The sequence below is a fragment of the Cyprinus carpio genome, chromosome B22 (genome assembly GCF_018340385.1).
Source record: "Cyprinus carpio isolate SPL01 chromosome B22, ASM1834038v1, whole genome shotgun sequence".
Lineage (NCBI taxonomy): Eukaryota > Metazoa > Chordata > Actinopteri > Cypriniformes > Cyprinidae > Cyprinus > Cyprinus carpio.
This window is the reverse complement of record NC_056618.1, coordinates 21,761,913-21,779,581: the sequence shown is the minus strand read 5'-3', so window position 1 is coordinate 21,779,581 and position 17,669 is coordinate 21,761,913. Positions and strand designations below refer to the sequence as shown.

The 17,669-nt window shown below is 36.0% G+C and overlaps 1 protein-coding gene across 3 annotated transcripts in view; it reads right to left on the bottom strand.

The window, feature by feature from the left end:
- The window catches only part of LOC109047274 (glypican-5-like), a 43,591-nt gene that overhangs the window by 14,288 nt on the left and 11,634 nt on the right, over positions 1-17,669 (bottom strand). For 2 of the 3 annotated variants that reach the window (XM_042749250.1, XM_042749252.1), the window contains exons 7-8: positions 10,664-10,784; positions 788-926 (exon numbers count right to left, since the gene is read on the bottom strand). In XM_042749250.1, the coding sequence (XP_042605184.1) occupies positions 788-926; positions 10,664-10,784 (260 nt within the window). The remainder of the gene's footprint in view (positions 1-787; positions 927-10,663; positions 10,785-17,669) is intronic. The other variant, XM_042749251.1, reaches the window with a different exon arrangement.

The following is a 17,669-nucleotide window of genomic DNA, read 5'->3' as shown; positions in this document are numbered from 1 at the left end:
CTTCTTTCTTTCTTTCTTTCTTTCTTTCTTTCAGACACCTTTCAGTTTAGCTTTGATTTATGTTTACCATAATGGGAAATTGTTATTGTTTGTTTGTTTTGAAGATAAAACACTTCAAATTTGCTTTCAAATTAAATTAAATTAATTAAATAAAAAATATAATTTTTTCCCATGAATCTTATGCAAATTTGTTTTGATTGATGCCTAAAACAAGAAAAAAAAGTTAATTTTTTTCATAGCACACTGGGAAATTTAGCTTTGATTTATGCTTAAAACAAGAAAGAAAACAAGTTTATTTTCTTACCTTATTAGGATAAAAAAAAAACGATATATATATATATATATCTATATATATATATTATATATATATATAATATATATATATATATATAAATGAGGTTTACCATGAACATCATTTAAATTAGCTTTGATTTATATTTAAAACAAATTATACCTGCAAATTAATCAATACTGCCCTTTGAGAATTATTATTATTAAAGTTATTGCAAGTTACATTTATTGATTTAAATAAGCCATTGGATATCTGGGCACACAAGAGCTGGAACAGGTCATCTGAAGGGAACCATATTGGTCCGAATGGCTGTGTTGTGTTCAGCAGTGTAAATAACAAGAAGTGACTGACCTCCTAAAACAAACACGAGACACAGTAAATGGCTCTGGGTTTCTAAGCAACATGGGACTGATGTCTCTCCTGGGAGCTCTGGATCAAGTCAACGCAGAGAGACAGTTGTCTTTGAGCCATGATGCAGGGGACGAACGAACTCACCTGTCTCGCCTTCACTGCGGCCCGATCCTTGACAGCCGTCTTCATCATCGCACTCGCCGCTGCCTTCTGCTGCGTCGCCGCTGCTGGTCTCGACGTCCTCACGACCATCTGTTCCCAAACCCAGCTCTCCCCACATCTCCTGAAACAAAACATCGATCACAGGACAGCAGACACACACTCTTATGGGATTCCATCACAACAAGTTTAATTATATGATAGCCTGAATAAGAATCTAATTAAATCAATACATTTAATAATTAATAAATTATATAAAATATTGCAAATATAAATGTTTATAGTACATTTAATAAAACTATATCAGTCTATCCATCTATCATTTAATATATATATACATCTGTCCGTCCAATCAATTTTCTTTTAATAAAACTATATCAGTCTATCCATCTATCCATCCATTGAGTTTCTTCTGTTATGCCACTCGACTCCCTCTTTTCTTTCTCGCCTTTCTTTCTTTCTTTCTTTCTTTCTTTCTATCCACTCCCTCCCTCTTTCTTTCTCTCCCTTTCTTTCTATCATCTATCCATCCATCCATCTCCCTCTTTCTATCTAATCCTATCTGCCCTCTGTTCTATCCCTCATCCCTCTCTTTCTACCATCCATCCTCCCCTCCCTCTTTCTTTCTATCCATCTATCCCTTCCTCCCTCTTTCTTTCTCTCCTTTTTTTTCTATCCATCTATTCATTCCATATCCATCTTCTTTTTTTTATTCCTTCCCTCTCTCTTTCTTCTATCCATCTTATATTCATCCCTCCCTGGCTCCATCTGTCTCCTTTCTATCCTCCTCCCTCCCTCTTTCTTTCTATCCATCTATCATCCAACCCTCCCTCTTTCTTTCTATCCATTTATCGATCCATTCTTCTTTCCCTGCCTCCCTCTTTCTTTCTATCCCTCCCTCCCTCCCTCTTTCTTTCTATCCATCTATCATCCAACCCTCCCTCTTTCTTTCTATAATCTATCCCTCCCCCTCTTCTTTCTTTCTTTCTTTCTTTCTTTCTTTCTTTCTTTCTTTCTTTCTTTCTTTCTTTCTTTCTTTCTTTCTTTCTTTCCCTCCCTCCCTCCCTTCCATCCATCTATCTCTCTGTCTATCCATCCATCCATCCATCCATCCATCCATCCATCCATCTTTCTTTCTTTCTTGTTTTCTTCCTTCCTTCCTTCCATCCATTTGTCTGTCTGTCTATTTATCTATCTTTCTATTTCTTTGTCTGTCTGTCTGTCTCTGTCTGTCTGTCTTATAATAGTCATTAACTGCTAGTTTTATGTAATGTTTATAATTACTATAATCAGAAGAAACACGATAATGTTCCATACTTTTTTTCTAGTAATGACCAACCTGATACAAGCTACAGTTTTTGCAGCATAACAACTACAACTTGTTCTTAAATTCACGAGCTGTAATGGTGGAATTTGACTGAAATGACTCTCTCTGAAGCGAATAAATGAGTGGAGATCACCCATCACGTCCAAATAGCCCCATGTGTTCCAACAAAGGCTTCCAGGCAAGAAGTCAAGGCTCATAACAGCAGCATTCCAGCGCTCTAAACATGGATCCACTCAAGTGCAAATTCCATTTTCACAGCGAGAGAATATTAAACACATGCAGTTGTGGGGCATTTCAGAATGGTTTAGAAAAACAGCTCAGGGAATCGCAGAAGTGCATAATTCAGAACATCTTAACTGAGTTAGTTTCTGGTTCCCCATTGTTTTTTATTTTTTATTATGTTTTGTTTTATTTTTTTTTTTTATTTTTAGAATAGGTGAGTGAAAAAAATTTTTGTGGGTGTTTTGGCACAATCACAGCCAATCAGATCATCACTGATGATTAATATTCCATGGAGCAAGCTTTTGGACCAATGAGATCTCTCTGTGGGTGTGGCAACTAAATGTGACGAGACAAAAACAGAAACTAAATGACAAAAAAACTTCTTGTCTTGTCGATACGCTAACTATTTGAATTATATTGATGATAATTCTCTACTATTTTTAATTGAAAAATTGAAAATACAACAAAATAGAAATTTAAATAGAAATTTAAATAAAGCATATCAGGCACTGTATTATTATAATGTACAGCATTATTTTTTTTTAGAATAAGTCAAGGTACTAAATTTATGTAGTTTAAATTTATGTAGTTTAAATTCAGTAAATTTGATTTAAAAAACACCTTCAACATTTCTCACATCATCACATTTATTCACTATAGCTTAGAAAATGGTAATAAAATTTGACAAGAACTGTGTCAGAACAAATTCATCTTGTTAATGTCAGATAACTTTGACAGAGAGCTATGTAATGAATTAGGTTGAACAAATGCTGTTAAATTTAAGTACACAATTAGATAATAGCACTTTAGGACAACCAATTACCAAGCAATTTGTTCAGTCTGTGGTGTAAAAAGGTCGCATTAGCAATTAAAGATAAAAAACACTTGAGCAAAGCATGGTCAGGTCAAAGTGTCTGATTCATTTTTGGTCCTAAATTTTTATTAATTTCACTGGTATTCCACTGTATGAAGAATGTTTGTGTGTAATATGTCACAGTTTACTTTACTTTGCTATGCTCACTTACATAAATGAACTATAGTGATATCAAAAAGATATCAAAAATTATATCTGCTGTATGAATAATTTTTGGTTTGACTGTATATGATATATTGTGCATAAAAAAAATATTTTGCTATGAAACAAGCGCAGTATATGATATATTGTGAATGCAGATTTACATTTAAGAAAAAGTTGAACAATGAAGAATATTGCTAGATTTCATTGGAGCACTCTTTGAATTCAATTCCCTTGCATTCTCTTTCAACCTGACGGAGGAAGGCAACGCAATTAAATTCCACAGTGACTTTGTGGAAAAATGTCCCCCAGGGGACTGTTAATTAACCGCCGTATAATGAATTATGCCACGCGTCAGGCGAACACCATGGCAACAACAGAGAGAACAGACTGTCCTCTTCCAGCGCACCCACCCCCTTCTATTTAGATAAAATAGCGACATACTTATTAGTGCTTTCTTTTTCCCCTGCATGGTTCATTATTCAATTTAGCTGCACATTCAATTTTTAATTGTTTTGTTTGTGATAAGAGAAGAAACAATTAAAGAAAGACCTCTCGTCCTCCACGCTGAGTCATGAGCCAATATTGTCGGTGTTATATTGACATGGTTCTATTAAAATACCTCAGTAATTTTCAGTCTTCATTTCACTTTAATTTTCCTACCTAGATAAAGTAGTTAAAATTGACGAAAAATGCATTCGAAACCTATTTTACTGAGTGAAATGAGAAAATAACTTGAGTTTATTCCTGATATTGATTGGATTGTGAAAAGTGGGCGTTCCATCTATTTTCTCCACCTCCTTTCTTAAGCTCCACCCCTAAAAGCCCTCTCAGCAAACTAAAATGATTGACAGGCACAAAGCGACAATGGTTTTTTTGATTGATTATTGTTTTATTGTTTTAGAGTTTCTAGAATGTATAATAGGTTAATTTTTGAAATTTTGATATAGTTGATTTCATGTTTAATTTAATTTCTCTACACTCCAGAGAACATCCACTTCTTATGCAATCAACTGCAGTGCAGAATAGGGCACATACTAAAATCTTTAAGCGATAGATCAAACGTAGCATCTGAAACAGCATGTACATTAATATTCAGAGCTCTCTATGGTCTGTCTTCATTATATCTCCAAAAAGATTGCTTTTCTGCAACAGGATTTTCTGAGTCATTTGGGAAACAAATTCCCTTATTTCCGTGGCAGTTTTAAGACCCCATTCATGTAAACGGATCGATAGGATGCGTTGGGGGTCTTTGTTGCCAAACCACATCTCCTTGACAACAGGCTCATCAATTGGACTGAGATACACCTCTAATGGTCAAAGGAAAATGATACCGAGGCACGTTTGGCAGGGGGCAGAAAAACAGACCAATAACTTATCCACATACATGACACATCCAAACATTATTGCAAAGGAATTACAGCTTCTGCCCCTTAAAGTGAAAATTAAAATCATACTATCATTCAGTGTTATTTTAGTATTATCTACATACTATTATATTATTTATCTATTTTTAAATTACCTTTTATTTTTATATTTTCGGTTTCGGTCACACTTTATTTTAAGGTTCAATTCTTGCTATTAACAATCCATTAACTACAACTTCTGCCTCGATACACTCCTAATTAGCTGCTTATTAATAGTAAGGTAGTTATTAAATTTAGGTACTGGGTAGGATTAGGGATGTACGATAGGATATGGTCATGCAGAATATATGCTTTATAAGTACTAATAAATTGCCAATATCTTAGTAATATGCACGCTAATAAGCAACTAGTTAATAGTGAGAATTGGTCGCTATACTAAAGTGCTACATTGGTTTAATTTTAATTTTTTAATTTTAGTAATTTCATTATGTGCGTTAGTCATTTTTATTAAATTATTGCTTATTCAGCTTTATTTTATGTCTTTTTTTATTTTAGTACTTCAACTTAAACTGAAAAAAAGCTTTTCCAGTTTTTTTCCTAATATTTATATTTGTTTAACATTTAATTTTATTTAAAAAAAAAATAACATTTGTAAATAAAGGCTTTTTACTTTTTCACATTATTTTCGAGTGCCTTGGATTGATGAGTTCTTGATAACATTTCTGTGTATGTTTGGCAAGAGTCGGATCAAACAGACGAATTGCTCATTCATATATATCAAATATTCAAAAACTATTGTACAAAAATTAAAATGAAAAATAAAAAAAATTATAAATAAAAATCCAAAAGTTTAAATTCTGCTTTTATTTACTCACTCTTGTATCGTTCCAAATTTGTATGCTGATTATTTTTAATTGGATTTTTTTATATTTTTATATTTTGAATTGAATTTTTTATATATTTTTTTAATTGGACTTTTAATATTTCTTAAGATATTATGTAATTCTTTTCTGAAATTTAAGTCATTATTTACTGATACACACATTTCACATTCCTTTAAAGATCATAAAAAATGGCACATTTTATGTGTCGTTTAAGGTTTGACATCTCTGACGCCAAAACGCCATTGATTTTGATTTCGTAAGCAGTTGCAACAAGCAAGGTCAAAATACGCACAATGGAGAATTAGAATTAAGAGCTACAGTGAAATGGAAGACTTAAGTGAATTTCCTTGCAAAATGTATCATATGATTTCAGAAGGTTCAAAATATAGCACACAAGACATGTTGACTACTATTATAGTGCTTTCATAGTGTTTTTTAGACTATCTTGGCACTTCGAAAATCTTCATGTGAGCTATCCAGAACAGTTACTGAACAACATGGACTTGGATGTCTTTAGATTGCATTGAAATATGATGCGTGCATCCACTTGCATGTGATAAATGTGTTAGTGTTTGTGTGTTGATGTATGTTTACATTAGATAGTGGGTTATGAAAGCATTCATACTCATTAGCATCCCTCCCTGACACTTCTCGGCTTATAGAGCTGCGTAAGTCAAGCCTGGGGTTTTCTTCATTCGCCATTTTCTCAGGGAGGCCTCATAAATTACTTAGCTTTATGCAAACTTCATGAATTATTTGGTTTTATGAAAAAGATTATTTAATTATTGTGTTCGCTTTGATGTAAAATGATGCATGGGAGGTTTGAATATTAACTGTAGTGCAAGATGACTCACTCTTGGGACACGGCATTGCAATATTAATTTCTCAATAAGCCTTGATCAGAGACGGACTGGGACTAAGGCTTTGGTTTTTACGGGAAAAGCACTGGAGGTCATCAGATTGAAGATCTCACTCAGCTCTGAAGGTGTAAAGTGACACTTAAGATGCCAGGTTGTCATGATATCCTGTCACACTTTCTGTACTATTCAGTGTGTAACACATGTCCTAGCTTTGCAAGACACTTTATATGGGCCACATATAAAAGACTTCTGAAAAGGACCCGTAATTTGAAACAACATGCTGTACACTGCAAAAATCCTTTCCTTAAGGAGTATGTTTGTATAATCTTCCAGTTAAAATATGTAAAGATCCTTAAAACAAGATTAATTTACTTGAGAGGTAATGCTGCATAAAATATTAAGACTTATTTTCATAAAATGAATCTTTAATACAAGTATGTTTTGTCTTACTTCACTGGCAGATTTTTTTTCTTCTTCTTAAAAAGAAAATACACATAATTGAAGACTCGATCCATGAAAACAAGTCTTTAAATCTTATGCAGTGATACTTTAATGATAAATGTATCTTGTTTTAAAGATTTTGAGATGTTTTGAAAACAAGAAAAAAAAAAAAAACTTAAAAAATAAAAACTTAAGTAATTTTTTGAAGTGTACTGAAGGGGGTGAGAGAGTTCAAAAGTCTTTGCATGAAACTGGATTCAGGAAAGTTGCTAAAAACATTAGCATTTTAGCTAACTGACTAAGCAAGATTCTCTAGCATGACAACAAATAGCCTGAAAAACAGAAAACAGTTTATGCTAATACCCGTTATAGGTATTATGCGGCAATGCATAAAATTTACTACCGTTGCATTATGAACAAACAAAAACTAGCGTGAAATCAAGCTTGTGTACTTAAAGGCGTCTGCATTCATATACTGAATTCAAAATAGCATGCTAGTATAATATTTTTACTGCCATATAGGCCTTATGTAGCTCCGCCCCTTTTCAGCACAGCACTCTTTGTCTTCGGACTTCTGTTTGCGTTTACATGGCGTGAAAGTAAGGTCGTATGAAGTTACGAATGAACCACTCATTTAAAAAAATCTTCCCAACATTTGTTAGAACATCCACTCTAAACATTACAATGCTCATGATAACTTTTGGTAAATCCACTTCATAAGCGCATTTACAGCAAATGGTGGTAGAAATATATAGCGCAAAAACGGATGTTCAAAGAGAAAATTGTTTAGATGGCTATGCACTTGTTTCTCTGATGCAAACGGTCTATAGCAAGAGTAGTATGCTTGTATGTTTTTAGTAAAACCCCCTGCAAGAGTATCAAGGTTATGTATTACTATTAGTTGTACACCAATGAAGTATTTTGTCTGTTGGTTTTTAGGCAGCATAGGTTCATTAAATACCAGTCAGCCACTAAAAACTCCTACAGGTCATTGTGAGAGAAAAAAACCTCCCAAGACCTCACAGCTCAAAGTGACCTTCTCCTCAACCCCTGACACAAATCTACTGTACTTTCCCAGCTTTCTTGCCAGCCAGTGACGCAAGTCCTCACAGCAAAGCAATGTGGCCAGGGCTGGGTTGGGTTTGGACATAATGTGGAACCAAAACGTCTGGTTTTAATGGAGCAATGAAAGACGTTACAAAATGGCTTCCAGAGGGCCAAATGAGCTGCCCTTTGTACCCTCCCAAACACAGCTGCAGTAGCGACAGACTTTGCCATCATGCCAAGGAGGTCTTCAACACTCCCGCTGAGGATGCTTGGTCTGATCTTGCTGCAGATTGATCACAGAGCAAACCCTAGACTAATGACACCGTCTCACCACTCTTGACATGTGCGCTGGCGTTGAGTTGGACTATTTTTGTTTAGTGGGCAAGCTTGAAACTAGCGCTTCTGGCGGGTTTTTAATGTCTTCCTTTTGGCTCACAAAGCAAATATTCAGGAAAAGTTTTATAAAAAGAAACGCACATGAGCCATAGCTGTACTTTTTACTGTTTGTCAGATTGTTCAATATGTCTCTGGTAAGATCTTGGTTAAAAGATGAAACAGATCATTAATGGTCTCAGGATATAGGGTACACCTTAGTAAACTTAACGTGATAACTGACAGCACTGATATCACTGTCACACCCTGTCAGATCTTACGATCTTATTTAACATTCATCGTAAGGTTTGTCACTAAAGATGGGCGTACATCAGGGGCGTTTCCTTGGAGGAGGCAAGGGAGGCAGTGTCTGCTCAAAATATTGGATGAAAAAATTGTAGTACAAAAACAATTCAAAATGACAAAATATAACATTAAAAAATGTATAAGTCACTCGTTTTCTAAAGAAACATTGTCCAACAGCGACACCAGCAGGTAAAGTTACAGCAGGAGTCCGCGCCTCTCTTACCTCCCCTGAGCCCCTTGAGTTTTAAGAGACCCCCTAAGCGTAAGGTGGGTTTACTGGGGGGTAATTGAGAATGAATGGGGGAAAGTTATGTGAAATTTAAAGTAAATCTTATTGTCTTTGACAAATATTTACCAAGCTTTGATGACTGATGATCCGAAAAATAGTTCAAAGTTAAGTATTAACAAGAATAGCTGAACATAAGTTCACAAATAAAAATATACTGTTTAAATTGTTACCACCTTAAGTTATTATTTTGGAAAAAATATGAAATGCTTAACACTAAGCTTGATGAAATTCATACTTTGCTTTAATAAATAGAATATTGATTACACGGTTAACGTAAAAATATAAAATAGATATTTTTTTTCTTTTTCCTGATAGTGTAAGTAATGTTTATTTAAAGTTGGCATGAAACAGAAGTAGCGACTGTGTTTTTTTCTTTACTGTGACATCTGAGTGAAACGGCATCTGAAATGAGACTGAAATGATTTTGTCCCTTGAGAATTGATTGGATCATTGAAAGTTGGGGTGTTGCTAACAAAATGGAGGCAGGTCTAAATGCCATTTTGCAGTTAGTTGTGGGGGGATTCCTCCCCACTGGATTCACCGCCGACACCCTAGCATGAAGAAATTTTTTATTTATTGAGGAAGATGAGGATGAGGATGATCAATGGCACAAAACATACCTAACAGCGTGCACGTGAGAGAGAGACTGCCTGAATGACTGAGCGCATACTCCATCAGCTTAAGTCATATTCATAAAAAATAGTTTGCAATGAATGTCCTAAGAGTAACGCTGTGGTAATATCCTAATATCCTCTCAATTTTTAAGGGTAGTGTTCTCCACCATGGCTTGCGTAAGCCCTGGCCAATGCATTGATTTCTATAAAGTAAAGCATCAGCTTCAGCTTCAGTTTTTCCCCGTTGTTTACCCCAGTGTTTACCTCTCAGGTCACTAGCTCCGCCCTTGCGCCATAGCTCGTGACCTGAAGAGAAGATGAGTCATTTTGAGGGGGAGGGCGATTAATGTTTTTGATTATAGATTTCAAGGGCACATGAATTTTAAAAAACAATGAAGTGCACGGATAAATTATTTATAATAAACACTACAATATTCCATTAAAAAATAAGAATTTTCCATTTTGATTTCATGGTGACTTTAACCAAGAAAATATGACTGGGAGATGAATTTACATTTTTATTAAAAAACAAAAAAACAAAGCTTTACCTCCTCATTTTAGAACACCACCGCACACCACTGGTGTACATGCATGATTTTAGTTTGTAGTTAAATTGATTTGTCCAAGTTAAATTCATTTGACTGACTTGTCCCAACTTTTTTTTTTTTGTTTTTTTGTGTTAAAGGAAATCAGATGGAAATTGTTAAAACTCGTACAGCAGCAGCTTGCATTGTGTATTACAAGCTACCAATAATTTTTAACCTTAGCTAAACATTTTGGACATTTAAGTCATTTTAGGCATTCAAGGAAGTCTTCGTGTCAATTCAACTGATTTGTAATGTGTTCAAAGGCTCAGAACCTCCTAATTATCAGAAGTCGCACAATGCATGTTCGCCCTACACGATCAAAGTTGATTACGTCTCATATGAATTCCTCAAAGCTGTCCCCAGTATCTCGGCAAACTTATTGCAAAAACTGTACCAAAATGCACCTGGCTTCATTACTACATTGATTTTGTTGAGCTTAAGGTTAGAGGGTCAGGGTTAGGGTTAAGAGCCCATGTTTTGGTTCAATGTGGGAGGATGGATGTTCTGACCTCAGGTGTTTTGGGATCTACCTGGTTGAAGTGCTCTAGCTTTTCCTTCACGTTGACCAGGATTGGATCCACACTTCTGATCTTTATCTCTGGGTTGTGTTTCTGGGCTTTCAGTCCATTCCCCACCACGTGACCTGTATAACTGCAGCAGAAACAGAGCAAGAGATAAATTACCATACAGAAATCGAGCACTCTTTGGTCTGATGATAATGATCTCCCAATTTTGAGGTCTGGAGTCCTAAAAATGCAGGGAATGCTCAAGGCTTGTCTATTAGAAACAGGCCCAAAGATTGATCGGATGTTCAGACAGCCAATTCACCCACATAAATGATTCATTATGAAGCCTGTGGTGAAGTCTGAAGACACAACTGTGCTGCAAATGTAGGTATTGACCCTGTGACCTTTTATTAGAGATGTTAACGGAGGCGAATGGAGGGCGTACTTCAAAAAAGGCCAAGTTGGTGTAAACAAGGCAAGCAACACAACATGCTGACCTACTAAACAGAATTTGAGAAAGCACAACAGATTCAGACAGGTTGACAATAAAACCATTTCATGGATCCATGACAATGCTATTCAATGAAGGATGTTGATGAGGAAGCAAACTTGAGGAAAAGGTCTTGTTAGGTCTTCAATCTTCACTCTCCAGGGGAAAATCTCAACATTGGTTACCATGGCCACTGTAAGAGTGCCATGTTCAGCAGCCTATAAGATCAATGGGTCAAGCGCGGGCAGGGCAGATAGGTTAAGACTTTGATTAAGCACAAAGTGTGAACTTTAAATACAGATAGGACTAGGTGGTAGGGTGGATAGATTACAAACATGCAGAGCTGCTGGGAAAAAAAAAGTTTGAACAGAAGTAAATGGACAGTAACATAAAACTGTTGGTTGCGCCTACAAAACACAGAATGTTACACGGTTGCTAGGTGGTTACTTTCTGGTCCAAGTCAAATGAGCCCAATTTTAAAGCCAACAATTATAAAGTCTAAAGTTTGTATAGACTTAATATGATATGTATCATATCTAGAATGTTGCCATGTGGTTGCTAGATGGTGCTAGGTGTTTACTTTCTGGTCCAAGTCAAATGAGCCCAATTTTAAAGCCAACAATTAAAAGGTCCAAAGTTTGCATAAACTTAATAAGACATGTATCATATCTAGAATGTTGCCATGTGGTTTCTAGGGTGTCACTAGGTGGATATTTTTGGGTCAAGAGACAAGAACCCAATTTTAAAGCCCACAATATGACACATGATGATATGACACACACACACACACACACACACACACACACAAACAAACACACACACACACACACACACACATATATATTACATTACTCTTTTAAAATTAAAATTTAATAACATGAAATATTTAACATATGACAAAATATTGACTGAATATAAAGGAGCTTTTCATCAAGGGACAATTTTTTTTTTTTTTTTTTTTGGTAAATTAACACCTGCAACACCTTTTTTAACTGACGCAAATTTCCATATTATGAAGAATAAACGTCACACATCCATCAATTTATGCAAACCCCCTTTTTTTAGCAATTGCTAGATTATCACACAGAAGCTATTTCCAGCACCAGTGTCCTTGAGACAGACAATAAGACAGACAGTCAGACAGACAGACCAAAGGGTTAACAGTGGGGGGCATATAAAGCGCAGCAGGAGGGCAGAATAATGCAGCCGTGTGCTTGCGCATCAATAAATGAATGCTTGTGGGAGAACTGGCCCGCTGTTTTCACCACAGCTAATCTAAGTGAATAAATAATGACCCCAGACACCTCATGCTGCATCTGAACACACGGCTCACTTTGCAAGGTGGAAGCACTTTGTCAGGAACCGACGTGAGACAGACTTGTTTGCTGGTTTGTGCTTTTAGCTGTCGTGCGTTAATGCATTTGGGCGGCAGGTACGATGGAGATGAGATATGCTAGTATTCACTACATGAGAGGAGCGGATTATGTGGCTTATTTAAAAGAAGAATGAGCTGTCTGTGGATACTGTCATTTTTACTGGCTCGTTCTTTCTTTGGTGAGCCAAATGTGCACCATATGCGCATAATTAAAGAAGAAACAATCTGCTCGACGTGTTTCAATAAACATACAGACAACCTTAAGACTGATCATCACAAATAGACATTTTTATGGAAATTTACTATAGCACGACTGTGGAAATGGTTGCTTGTCTTCTTTATTTCTCTGCAGGTACTCAAAGGAAGAATGAACATTTCCATGACACACTTCATTTTGAGCGTATTGCATTTTTGATGAGACATTACAAGTCTATCAGTGACTTCAAATATCCATTTTGAATAGCTATTAGTTGAAATTAAAAGCAGCCCTATTGAATGTCTTAATAAATGTTCCCGGTTTTGGTACAGTCAGTATTGAATGAATTAAATTAACTAAATTAATTCGATTTATTGTTGCTAGCACTATGCTAAGTGGATGCTCAGGTGTTCTGGGCCAAGTCAGGTCTAGACTCAAAAATCTCTTTAAAAAAGATGGTACTACAACACATCCCTGTCTTGGTACACTTTATTTCAGTGAAGGGACGTATTTCCAGCTGACATGGAATACCGAATAGAGTGGGTTGTTTTATTTTTGTGGTCCTCCTCTCTGTCTCTCGCTCATAGCAACCTAATGGTTGGAGGGGCATGTTTAAGGATATTCTGCCCAAGCCGTCAAACCAACATCATCAGAGAAGTAACGCCATTCTAGAGCGGAAGCATATGTTCCGATTCTGCTTAAAGATTACCAAAACAAACTATTTTTTTTAGCGGATAAACTTGCACGGTTTAATTGTACACATCAAGACTTGCAATGTGCGCTAGTAAAGTAAATAAAGTCAGTTTTTGATTTCATGCGGACTATAAAGGGATAGTTCACCCAAAAATTAAAATACTGTCATTATTTACTCACCCTTATGTCGTTTCGAACCCGTAAGACCTTTGTTCATCTTCGGATCACAGATTATGATATTTTCAATGAAATCCGAGAGCTTTCTGTCCCTCCATAGACAGCAAGAGTACTACCACGTTCAAGGCCCAGAAAGCTAGTAAGGACATCAAAATTGTCCACATAACATCAGTGGTTCAATTTTATGAAGCTACGATGAATACTTTTTGTGCACAACGAAAACAAAAAATAACAACTTTATTCAACAATTTCTTCTCTTCCGTCTCAGAGTAGCACTGATGTCACATGGATTTTTTTAACACTGTCCTTACTACCTTCTGAGGCTTAAATATTTCAGGTCCATTGCTGTCTATGGAAGGTCAGAAAGCTCTCAGATTTCATCAAAAATATCTTAATTTGTATTCTGAAGATGAATAACCGGTCTTACCGGTTTGGAACAAACAGAGGGCTAGCAATTAATAACAGAATTTTCATTTTTGGGTGAACTGTCCCTTTAAGAAATACACGCAAGTAGAAACAGTTTTATCACTAATTATTTCTAGGCAAAAATAGTGCAGACACTGGTCTATAGATACTTCAGTGAGTTTGTTCAAGAGCAATTGTTCATTCAAATTGCCTCAGCAAGCGCCTCTAATATTAGCATAGCCTACCATGTTTCACCCACACACAATCCAATCAAATACCGATATAATCAAGTCCTGTTTTTCCTAAAAAGAGTTCATACACAAAAGAAAGACCACAACAGACAAGTAACCTCATAAAGTCCTTTGATTATGACACAGACAAACTGCTTCAAGTAAGCTACAAAGAACATCAGACTCTCCAAACAGATGTGTTAGCGAGAACATGGGTCTTACAGTTCAGGGCGGTGGGCATGCCACTGCACTCCCCCACATTTCTCACAATGAAATGAATCAAATAAATGAATCCAAACAAGAAAAAAAAGTCAGAGAAAAATATTTACCCAGCTCAAGACCAATGAGTTTGGAGTTCCCCTTCGACTAAACGCTGCTTATTTTCCCATAGAAACCACACACACATCCCCCTGTGAGGAGCAAACTCCAATTAAATTCATCTGTTATATTGGATAAGCTCATTTGTTTGCTCAGAAGGTTATGAAACTCGGCACCTAATGAGCTAGCAATATCCGTTCTTCATGAGCTGTGCATTAGAGGTTTCTTCATTCTTTAGAAAACCTTTTCCACAAGTTATTGCCTTTGGCAATGACACACAGCCTAAACGGATGCCATACGCTAATATTTCAACAAGTCCTTTTCTATAGAATACACAACTTTGGTGTATAGCATCTGAGTAAGCTATGCTATCCTGTCTTACGTCAGCATGAATTCAGCTGTGTGCCTTCTCGTGTGTGTAATAACCGGGTGTAAGACCTTCTGGTTGCTAGTTTTCCATCCTATTTATTGTCTGTGGTCTATGAAGTTGGGAAGGGCCCATGCTAATGTAGGACAGCTGTATAATATCTAGTCAGCTTTGAACTGCACAAAGCTAACAGCGCTGTCCTGTGTTAAAGCAGCTGTTTGGAATTGAGTAGTTCAATAATAAGTTGTAATACAAGCACTGGATATCTTATATGCAGTTACAGTATCCATTACAGGTTTTCAGGTCAATCAGCCACTATTAATACTGCAAATACTAGCATATCATGTGTAATTTGTATGCTATATATCGAAACCTATTTAGACAGCACTAAGGCCTATCTATGAAATACTGTCTAGGTAGATAGTTAACTAAGTTTACGTATGGACTCAGTGGAGAATTTACTAAATAGTTGCGCAATAGTATCTCTATGTCTCTATCCGCTAACCAACTGCAGTCCTGTTTAAGCAGGTGCTAAATATGCTAAAACTGCACTGTGGTGTGTGGTGTGGTGTAAAGTCATTATCATTATTATGATTACCATGATTATTATTGATTACCAAAACACCTACTTTAGGCTTATATCAAACACTGTATTAGCATTAGCATTACTATCAAGCAGAGGTGTAAGTAGATCTACAGTGGAGCTAAACTGAACATGCTACACAGAATGGTCATTTCATATAGAAAAGTACAAAAGTGAGTGAAAATTAGACAAAGTACTTTGAAATCCAATTCTTAATTTGTCAAATGTAGCCTTTAGCTAAGTTTTGTGGCTCAAACCAATGTTTTGGAACAAATCCTTTCGGAAAAGCAGCAATAGCCAGAATTACCTGGTTTTTAATGGTCTAGTTTAATGTTTTTTGACTATTTTCAGTCACTTCTCTGCTGGGAAATCCATTTTATGATAGTAGCTGTGTTTTGAACATGGTAAACTATCTTAGATTAGCAAGAAACCAGCTACTGTAACAGCTGTTCATACCAGTTTATGGTGGTCAGGGTTTTTGAAACATTGGTTTGTTGAATCAACTAATGAGAATCTTGAACCAGTTAATGACATACTTGGAGTAACTAATAACCTGCTTAGAATGGATATAAGCAAGTTACCATGTTCCAAAAAACAGCTAAAAGCTTAAAGCCAATCGCTAAACACTAGCTTAACCAGGCTAAACCACCTAAAAACACGATTGGATGTACCACATTCAGTCTTAAGCTCTTAAAAACCAAAATAAGTGTTATGGTGAGTTATGGTCAATGAAAACACATAATCTAACAGAGCTGAAATGGAGGACACTGCCAGTCTAAGACCACAGAGGAAAGGAAAACTAAGCAGATCACAACATTTAGAACGAGGCTGGAGCGTTTCATGAAGATTGAGTGAGTGAGTGAGTCAGCAGTGGCCTCACTTTTCCAATCTGTTCACCATTTTATGTGAGTTAAAGTTCAAAAGTGGCATTGGTAATGGATAAAACGTGAGAGAGAAAAAGAGAGAAACTAAGAACAACCCAAAATACTAAAGGACTCTGACCACGGATGGCAGTCGCCTAAAATGAAAACAAAAACAAACTGTTTCCACAGTAACCTCACACATCCATGGAGTCTGGCTGACACCAAGTTATAAGTCATGCTAACATTTCCTTGGTTAACTCCACCATCCTACGAAACATCCATTCATACACTGCACTGTGCAGTGGGAGGTGAACCACAACTCCAGCTAAGCATTTTCTTGTTCGCTCAATTTGAAATGTTACATAGCCGTCCAAATGGACCTGAAAATTCCAAGGCCAAAAATGCACGTTTTGGACTGAACTCAGTGTGAAAGCTCAGCCATCTTGTGAACACGTTTTCCTCAATGTGTTTCTCTGACCCCACAGTTTATTATGGCCAAGTGGCAGAATATTTATAGACGGCTAATATATTAGTTTCATGCAGTCATTTGTGGGGATTTTGCCTCATGGTTGAAACATTGTTGAATGTAATGTTCAAACAATTAACTAAGAATTTATTTTGTCCAAAAGGGGGCGGTGTTGACTTATTTGAAGATGTTATTGTGCTCACAGGAAAATATGCTATGCCCAGAATAGCATGCTAATATGCTAATTTCACTATTTTTGCAGGGTATAGCATATATACTCTGCACACAATGCAAATGATCTGCATACTACATCAAGCTTTGCAGTATACAACGGAGAACACAGCAAGCAATCCCATAATGCACTGCACTTAACTTGACTTTCCATTTCCCGTGTGACAGATGAACTGTATTATCAGCTGTGATGTCTCTAGCTTCACTCATGATTTTATCAGACTGTTACATTTTAAGAAATTTTACACAAAACGGATTAAAAAAACTGTTTATTTCCAAGAGTGTTTCCACTATACACTACAAGTAATATAGTGTACTACTGTTTGGAACATTTATTGTTGATTAATGTGTTCTAGTATTATTCAATACACAGAAAGTTAATACTACTATTATTTTGAATGTTAGTATGACGTGCTGTTAGCATGTTCTGTCTCATAAAACAGAAGGCAGTATTTAGTGTATAATGAGCAGTATGCTAGTATTTTGTTTCAATAGTCTTTGTACCAACAAATGGAGAGTGTGACCATTAGCATAGAGAAAATGGACTAATCTGCTTGCTAATCTGTTTTTGTAGTTTGTGGAATTTCTGTCTTAGAAAATACATAGCAAGTTTTTATAATGTCGAACTGAGGACTT